Source organism: Vicia villosa, unplaced genomic scaffold (genome assembly GCF_029867415.1).
Source record: "Vicia villosa cultivar HV-30 ecotype Madison, WI unplaced genomic scaffold, Vvil1.0 ctg.000321F_1_1_1, whole genome shotgun sequence".
Lineage (NCBI taxonomy): Eukaryota > Viridiplantae > Streptophyta > Magnoliopsida > Fabales > Fabaceae > Vicia > Vicia villosa.
Window position 1 is genome coordinate 163244 of NW_026705143.1, and position 9537 is coordinate 172780.

General features: G+C 36.7%; 1 protein-coding gene across 1 annotated transcript; it reads left to right on the top strand.

Moving 5' to 3' along the window:
* Nucleotides 1-3069: 3069 nt before the first annotated feature.
* On the top strand, nucleotides 3070-4882 carry LOC131626792 (oxygen-evolving enhancer protein 1, chloroplastic). Its single transcript, XM_058897627.1, has 2 exons — nucleotides 3070-3368; nucleotides 3957-4882. Exons 1-2 carry the CDS (start codon nucleotides 3138-3140, stop codon nucleotides 4713-4715), a joined length of 990 nt encoding a protein of 329 aa, XP_058753610.1. The 5' UTR covers nucleotides 3070-3137; the 3' UTR covers nucleotides 4716-4882.
* Nucleotides 4883-9537: the final 4655 nt, after the last annotated feature.

A 9537-nucleotide genomic window follows, 5' to 3' on the forward strand; every position in this document is an offset into this window, starting at 1 on the left:
AACCATCCATCAGAAGATCCCATAGATCACCATCTAGACCAAGAAAGTAACTTTCCAGTTTATCTTTCCAGTATTCAAAGTTTTCACCATCAAATACCGGCGGTCTAGTATAACCATTGTTACCGTTGTATTGCTCAGCAGAGCCAGATGTAGATGCAGGTGTAGACTTTTCACTTTCATCAACCATCTTTTACTGAAGCGTTTTTCTCTTCCTGAATCTTTTCTAAACACGGTTAAGTGCTTGTACCTTAGAACCGGCGCTCTGATGCCAATTGAAGGATAGAAAAACACTTAGAAAGGGGGGGTTTGAATAAGTGTAGCTTTAAAAACTTGACAGATAAAAATAAATTGCACAGTTATTTTTATCCTGGTTCGTTGTTAACTAAACTACTCCAGTCCACCCCCGCAGAGATGATTTACCTCAACTGAGGATTTAATCCACTAATCGCACGGATTACAATGGTTCTCCACTTAGTCAGCAACTAAGTCTTCCAGAGTCTTCTGATCACACACTGATCACTCCAGGAACAACTGCTTAGATACCCTCTAAGACTTTTCTAGAGTCTACTGATCCACACGATCACTCTAGTTACAACCTGCTTAGATAACCTCTAAGACTTCCTAGAGTATTCTGATCCACACGATCACTCTAGTTCCTTACAACTTAATGTAATTCTAAGAGTATTACAAATGCTTCTTGAAAGCTATAATCACAACTGTGATATTTCTCTTAATCGTTTAAGCTTAATCTCACTAATATATTACAACAGCAATGTAGTGAGCTTTGATGAAGATGAAGATTCTGAGTTTAGATTTGAACAGCGTTTCAGCAAGTTTGATATGAGTTGTTTTGGTGCAGGATCGTTCTACTTGCTTCTCATCAGAACTTCATATTTATAGGCGTTGGAGAAGATGACCGTTGAATGCATTTAATGCTTTGCGTGTTCCGTACAGCATCGCATTTAATGTTATACGCTTTTGTCAACTACCTCGAGCCTTGTTCACGCTGTGTCTACTGACGTAGCCTTTAGTAGCTTTTAACGTTCCTTTTGTCAGTCAGCGTAGCCTGCCACTTGTACTTCCTTCTGATCTGATGTTTGTGAATACAACGTTTGAATATCATCAGAGTCAAACAGCTTGGTGCATAGCATCTTCTGATCTTCTGACCTTGAAGTGCTTCTGAGCGTGATACCATCAGAACTTCAGTGCTTCTGTTCTCTTGTTCTTCTGATGCTTCCATAGACCCATGTTCTGATTCTGCTTCGACCATCTTCTGATGTCTTGCCAGACCATGTTCTGATGTTGCATGCTGAACCCTTTGAGACAAAGCTTCTGAGCGCTGAATTATGCGTACTCTTTATATATTTCCTGAAAAGGAAATTGCATTGGATTAGAGTACCATATAATCTTAAGCAAAATTCATATTATTGTTATCATCAAAACTAAGATAATTGATCAGAACAAATCTTGTTCTAACAGTATACTGGGTTGTTTAGTAACGATGATGAATACACTAAGTAGACTTTGTTTGGTGTACTGCTTTGTCTGCTTCTTTGTTTTTTTTCTATCATGTTAGGTAGTTCCCTTTTGTATCTCTTTCCTTGTTATAATGAATGAAGGGCTTGCTTGCTTTAATCAAACCTTTTTCTCTTTCAATTTAATATTAAGTTGTTATATTTCCTCAAAATCTACCATGTCCTATGTGCTTGTGCTGGTTATCTATTTTTCTCTTCCGTCTTTTTGATTATGTCAAATGGGAAGAAGTATACTCTTAGGAGGAGTTTAGTATATTCTCTTTATATGTGAGATGGAGTTTAATTACTCCAAATCTTTACCCGCCGTTTTCTTTGTTTACCACCTCTCTGAAATATGCGATGTTATCATAAAAAGGGAGAAATGTAGATCTATGCGTTTGTAGTTATAATCATTTATTGGTTTTGATGATGAAAACTGTTGAAGCATCTTTCAAGATAAGAAATCCATAAGTTAAACAACTTTTTGTTAGCGCAACATGATACCATTGTTAGCGCAACATCGGGGGAGGGTCAAGTCGGGAGCATCGTTAATTTCCGGGACATTCCTTTGAGCAACACCTTTGTGGGAGAGACACCACTTCTCCACCTAAAACCTTAAGGTGATAGGTGAGTGGGTTCTCCCACTTATATATGCTCAAGTCACCACACACATTTTCAATGTGGGACTATTATTCACACTCACACTTGATTCTCAACACTTTTGAATGTTGAGAGTTATTTTTGTCAGGGAGAGTTGAGTTCAACTGTCAAGTAAAGCATTTGATGATGACACCTGATCAAGAAAATATATCAGACCTCATTAGTCAGACAATTTAAGAATTCAATTGAAGTGCTAATCAAGGTGTTGCATCAAGCAGAGTAACTTGAAGTTTGAAAGAGAGAAAACGTGAAGACTCACTTAATCCTCCACTTAGTATCTTAGAGTGACAAGTCAAAATGTAAAAGGTTAAGAATAAATCTTGAAGTGTTGAGGCAAAACATAAACATACTTATTGATTACTAACTTGATTAATTAATTAGGAAATTTTTTACGCTTGAAAAATAAATTTCCCTAATTTATTCTCGTATACTTAAAAAAAAATTGTTTATGAAAAAACAAAATTTATTGTATTTTTCTTAATGCAAAAAGTCTACTTAGAGAAAATTATGTCACTTAATAAATGAAGATAACTTTTTAATATGTTTCAACTATGTTAAAAAATATTCTTATAATTTGTACATGAAGTGGTATTATAAATTTCCTATAGTGCTTCTTGCTACTTAAATATATTATTTGTAAAGTGTTACTAATTGTCTAATTCCATGTTTCCCCCTAGTTTATAAATGTAACATTTAATAAGTGTGTTTGGAAACTGTGGTCAGAATCCAATCACCACAAATTTGTCAGACAGCATCTCTATCCGAATCCACAATCTTGCCACGTGGCATCCAACAGAACAATTAACATTACCTTAAACCATCCAATGAGACACCACCTTATCCTATCCAAAATCTTACTCACACCATAGCCACCAAATAATTGCAACCTTCACATTCTCAACCAACACAAAAACTCTTGAAAACTAGTTTGTTTCTTGAGAGCACCAAATAGTTAACAGAGCCATGGCAGCCTCACTTCAAGCAGCTGCAACTCTCATGCAACCTACAAAGCTGCGTAGCAACACTTTGCAGCTTAAGTCTAACCAATTTGTGTCTAAGGCCTTTGGTTTGGAACACTATGGAGCTAAGGTTACTTGTTCACTTCAGTCTGATTTCAAGGAGTTGGCTAACAAGTGTGTTGAGGCTTCTAAGATTGCAGGATTTGCTCTTGCCACTTCTGCTCTTGTTGTCTCTGTATGTTGCTTTACCTCTATTCTTTCTCTTCATGTTTTTTGCTTCCAATTGCATGCATATTGAATTATTAACTTTATGGTTCCACCACTACACTATCCTACTAACTTTATGAACTAAGTGTTGCTGATTTTATCTAGTTTTGAACTCTTAGATTAGTTGTGATGAATGTTATGTTGGTGTGAAGTAGTTACTACAAATTAATATGTTTAAGGACATCAATTAGACAATAGCAAGTTGCAATATTAACCAAAATAAAGACTAAACTTTAAAGGACCTAACTTGAATTCACGTTGGATCCTCTCTGCTCTTACTAATCAAACGTCCTTTGTTGGATTCCAAAGGCTAAGAGGTTAATACTCTTAGCCTTTGGATAAATCCGCCAGTCGACGACGTTTGATTACAGACACATTGGGAGAGGATCCAAATCCATTTGAATGAGATAGTAATTTATGCAAGAATCAACCATGTAAAACCAAATTATACAACTGATAAATTCATTTAGTGTTCACTATTTGGCCTGCTTGTTCTATTATATATATGATTCTACTTGTTGATGATGACTAAGAATAAGAACATAAATGAATTCAGGGAGCAAGTGCAGAAGGTGCTCCAAAGAGGCTAACTTTCGACGAAATCCAAAGCAAAACATACTTGGAAGTCAAGGGAACAGGAACTGCAAACCAATGTCCAACCATTGATGGAGGAGTAGACTCATTCGCCTTCAAGGCAGGCAAATACAATGCCAAGAAATTCTGCCTTGAACCAACTTCATTCACAGTTAAATCAGAAGGCGTAACCAAAAACACTCCGCTCGCATTCCAAAACACCAAGCTCATGACACGTTTAACCTACACGCTGGACGAGATTGAAGGGCCCTTCGAGGTGTCATCAGACGGGAGTGTGAAATTCGAGGAGAAAGACGGAATTGACTACGCTGCAGTCACCGTTCAGCTTCCTGGAGGCGAGCGTGTGCCGTTCCTTTTCACCATCAAGCAGTTGGTAGCATCAGGGAAACCTGATAGCTTCAGCGGCGAGTATTTGGTGCCATCATACAGAGGAAGTTCTTTCTTGGACCCAAAGGGAAGAGGTGCATCTACCGGTTATGACAACGCGGTTGCATTGCCAGCTGGTGGAAGAGGTGATGAAGAAGAACTTGGAAAGGAAAACAACAAGAGTGCTGCATCATCAAAAGGGAAAATCACATTGAGTGTTACTCAGACTAAGCCTGAGACTGGTGAGATTATTGGTGTGTTTGAGAGTATTCAGCCATCTGATACTGATTTGGGAGCAAAAGCTCCCAAGGATGTTAAGATCCAAGGTGTTTGGTATGCTCAGCTTGAATCATAGATAGCTTCTTTGTTATGGTTTGTTTTGTTGTAAACTTCAAGATGTTGATGCATTATCCTTTGACTAAACAACTTTCAAGAGCTGAGAGGATTATCATGTTTATATATTATATCGATGTTCAATTACAATATGCTTATAATGTCGAGGTTAATTGAATTTCCATGGTATTTTGTTGTTGATCTTTTGTTGAAATGTCTTTGTTTTTGTTGCTCATTCCAAGGAGAAATCATGGTTTTTTGTTTGATTATAGTTTTGCCATACCAAAACAGAAAATGTCACACTCCAGCACCCTGAAAATTTGCAGGGCACCATAATCCTTCTAGTTCTTACTAACCTTCTTATAATGTTACAGAAATAAGTTTTTTTCTCTCTCTCTGCGAATATATAGGGTCTATTTGATGACTAAAATAAGATGTGATAGAAATAGTCATATAATGTGGAACTGGAATAGGAAACGAGATAGGAATGAGATCTTTTGATGCGGGATGAATGCTTTTGGGTGGACTTACAAAGTTAATATTTATTTCGACGATCAAATTAGTGAAGTATTTAAAGAATAGAGTGAGAGTGAAAAAGGGTTACATATGATTGGCTCGTGTGAAGCTTATATAGGTGAGCGGTTAAAATCACTCATGATCAACCTAACGCATTGTGTGATTCATTGTTTAATTTACTCAGACGGTGAGAGATAGGTTAGATGTTGGGATCGCATGCTTCGTGCTTGGCGGAGGTGTCAGCTATTCCCCACTTGTTGATTTTGGTTTTTTGTTAGATCGAGAGTTCACCGGAAATGCTTCGATAACTAATATTCTCGCTATCGTTTCATAGAAACCGTGTTAATTCATGGTATTAGTTTTGTTTCTTATTCACTACATATATCAGGAATTTATTATATATATTATATTAATACTGTCTTCCAAAACCAAATCCACATCACCAAAACCAAATCCACATCACATTAATTTTGCCATGTCAAAAAAAATCCTAGGTGTCATTCTAATTTTAACAGTGTTTCTTCTATTTTTACATGCATCTAATACATTTACATGCATCTAATACATTTCAATATTTCATTATTTATGAAACTATTGTGATTTTATACTTTATTGTATGTTAATTGTTCATTAATCATAAAAAAAAGGTTACAATTGTTACCAATAATAGGCTTCTGTTTCCCATTATCACCATTCCTCATTGAAACAAATGACTACTCCATCATTTAAGATATTTGCTCTCACTTTGAGTTTTTAAATTTTTCATTGCTATTAACATGTATTTGATTTGTTTTATGTTATGTTCAATAGGATGTTTTTATTATCTTTCAGAGGATTAGATTGCTTATGATATATCTATTGGTTCCATCAAACTCGATCAAAATAATACAATGCAACCATTGATGCAAAGTTGGGCTAACCTTTTAAATGAAGATACCTTTCACAAGATGCAAATAAGTATTTGCAGAGGTTTCTTACTATAAGCACTACTTTGAAGATTGAGGGGCATTACGAAGAAGCAAAGAAATTAAGAATGTTCCCGTTCACACTTTCTGAAGATGCGGAAGAGTGGTGTTACTCATTACCTGCAGAGAGTATTACTACTTAGGAAGAGACAAAGAAGACTTTTCTGAATGAATACTTTCATGCTTCTGTTTATATTCGCAAAAGATATGATATTGTGAATTTTAAGCAGAAAGAAGGAGAATCGTTAGGTGATGCATATAAGAGGTTCAAAAGGTTGTTGGTAGCTTGTCCCACTCACAACATGGATCAAACTGAACAGATGCAGGTGTTTGTAAATGGCCTCAGAATAAAGACAAAGCAAATTATTGATACAACTGTCGGTGGCTCATCCAACTTTACAATAGCCACTGGTATTAAGAAGATCATTGAAGCCATTGCTTCAAATGAACATTTGGAATTATATGATCGAAGTGTAAGTTAACCCGAGGGAGTGATTGACTGGAAAACAAGTAGTAAAGTTGGAAGATCAAAATGCTTTAGAGGTTGAAAGAAGACTCAAGGGTATGAATTTGGGTACTCAAACCGTAGCCAAAGTCCGACCTTCTCAGACTGTCAACTGTGAGATTTGTAGTTGGCCTCACCACACAACGTATTTTCTGGCAACCCCGAAACAAATTAAAGAGATAATCTTTTTGAAGCAGAACAACCTGTACTCGATGGAAAAATCATCCAAATATTTCCTGGAAGGATCAGAAAGGGAATGTTTAACAACAGGGTTAAGGTCAATATCAGAATCAATATCAACAACAACAGCAGCAACAACATACTCCACAGAAAGCTAATTGGGAAGTAGCTATATAAAAAATGGTTGCGCAAAGTTTTCAATTCCAAGAAGAAACAAGAAGAAATCACTAGAACACCATAACTTCAATCTATAATTTGGAAGTCCAAGTGGGACAGATAGCACAACAATTATCTTTGCAGGCACAAGACACCTTTCTAAGCTCTACAGTGATAAATCCAAAAAATCATGAGAATGTTAATGCCGTCACAATAAGAAGTCGGAAGGTGTCAAAATATGAAGATGATAAAGCAACAAAGGCTGATTTTTTATTAGAGGTAGATCTGGAAGTGAGATAAAATAAGAAAAAGCCGGATGAAGTTATATTACCCGTGAAGCCAACTGAAGAAAAAATTAAAAAGGAGGCTAAATTGGTGATTAAGCTTCTGTATCCTCCCAGAGTGACAAAGAAGGATCCAAAAGAGAAAGACTTTGAGAGTATTGTCACACTGTTCAAAAAGTTAGAGATCAATATGTCGTTCTTTGACGCACTCGAGCAAATGCGCATGTACAAGAAATTCATGAAGGAGGTAAAATAAAAAAGGAAACCAACGAAAGATGGAGCGGTAACTAGTGATGAGAAAGTGTGTGAAATCTCACTAGATAGGAGAATCCCAATCAAGTAGAAAGATCCTGGACCGGTTGTAATACCTTGTGTAACGACCGTTTTTCTTTAATTATTTATTTATGTGAATTAATTGTGCATTATGTGTTAATTATATGTTTAATTGATTTTATGTTGTTTTATTTGGGAATTATTAGTAATAATATAAGATAGTAAGTGTGGTTGATAATTGGGCCTAAGTCGGTATTAGTAAGTGAGGGGTGTTAGTTAGAGCCCATTAGTAATTTAAGATAGTAAGGGTTTAACTAAAACAAGGGTTTTAGAGGAGATAGAAATTAGAAGTTCATTTTGGGGTTTTGGTGAAAGAAGAAGAGAGTAGAGTGAAGAGAAAGAGGAGAATCTCAAGGTTGAAGCTAGAGTTGTCTTCAATCCAAACCTAAGGTAAGGGTGGGATTCTTTCATGCTAAAGGGATGTATGATGATGTTTTGGGTGGGATTTAATTGTATGTTGCATCCATGGAAGTTGTGTAGAAATTGAATAGAGATTGTTAGGGTTTATGAACAATTGCTTGATTTGATGATTTGAAATGTGTTTAAATTGATGTTATGATGTTATAAGACCCATAATATGTGTTGTATTTGTGTTTATACCATGTATTCTGTGATTGTTCGTGATGTTTGATGTTTTCCAACTTGATTGGGTTGAGTTTAGGGGTTTTGGGATGGGTTTCGTATGCTGTTTTCTGTGTTTGGGGTTTTCTGAAAATCGCCAGTTCGCGCCGCGAACCCTTGGCAAAAAATTTAGAAATTCTGGATTCGCTCAGTTCGCGCCGCGACCCCTTGTTGGAGCCGCGAACTGCTTGGCAGAAAGTTGGGAATTTTTGGATTCGCTCAGTTCGCGCCGCGAACCCTGTAGGCGCCGCGAACCCTGTTTTGCAGAATTTTTCCTAAACTTTGAAATGATGTATCTTTTGAACCGTAACTCCTTTTTAAGTGCCGTTTGAACCTACGTGAAGCCCTAATTGATGTTTTTCCATTGAATATGCTTAGTGTAACTTTGAATACTCTTGGAATCTTCTTGCGTTGGATTTTGTTGACATTGGATATCCGGAATTGATTATGTCGTTTAAGTTGATCATGTCGTTTACGTGGATTGTGTTGTTCGAGTCGATTATGTCGTTAAGTGTGATTGTGAATGTGCATCATTGAGTCACATTCATTGCATTGTTTGAGACGGCCCTAGTGGCAAATGTTTGAGACGGCCCTTGTGGCGAATGTTTGAGACGGCCCAATGGCAATTGTTTGAGACAGGAGTTTTACTCCAATGGTACCACATGCATTTGCATTGTTCGAGTTGCATAAGTAAAGTCGTGTGATGAGTCGTATTTGAATATTTGTGTGTGCATAACATGAATGTTATCTTGTGTCGATTTGATGGTTGTTTCGTTGAGCATATGTGATAAATGCCTATGTATGCCTTAATTGAGATTGATATTATTGTTGTTGGTAAGATGTTGAATGATGTGAATAGTAGTAAGTGATATATGTTGAGAAGTGGTGACCGATGTATGATTATTTCTCCGCTTTGAATATCATCATACGCTTCTTTATAATGAATGATATCTCACCCCTTCTGTTTGAATGTTGCCCTCCGTTGGTAACGTGCAGGTAATGACGCGGAGTAGTCGTGTACCTATAGCTCGAGTCGGTGTGTGTCAATGCTCTGATACGTAGCACTCGGGGAACGTTGGATTACTTATTTACGTCTTGTTTCTTGTGTTTATCCTTGTTGAACTTTGTCCTTATGTTATGCTAAGACTTGTTAGATGTATTGAGCCGTGTTTGGCCTTGACATTATGAGTTGTATTGTTGTTGACTTATGATTTTCCGCTGCGATGCAAGTACTTGATTGGCTGGCAATGATTAATGATTCCGATATTGTTCTCCTACATGTGT

Bases quoted from the DNA above. Each gene is read 5' to 3' on its own strand.
- LOC131626792 (XM_058897627.1), top strand. From the start codon at position 3,138: ATGGCAGCCTCACTTCAAGCAGCTGCAACTCTCATGCAACCTACAAAG. The intron at 3,369-3,956 runs GTATGTTGCTTT...AAATGAATTCAG, and splicing joins CTTCTGCTCTTGTTGTCTCT to GGAGCAAGTGCAGAAGGTGC.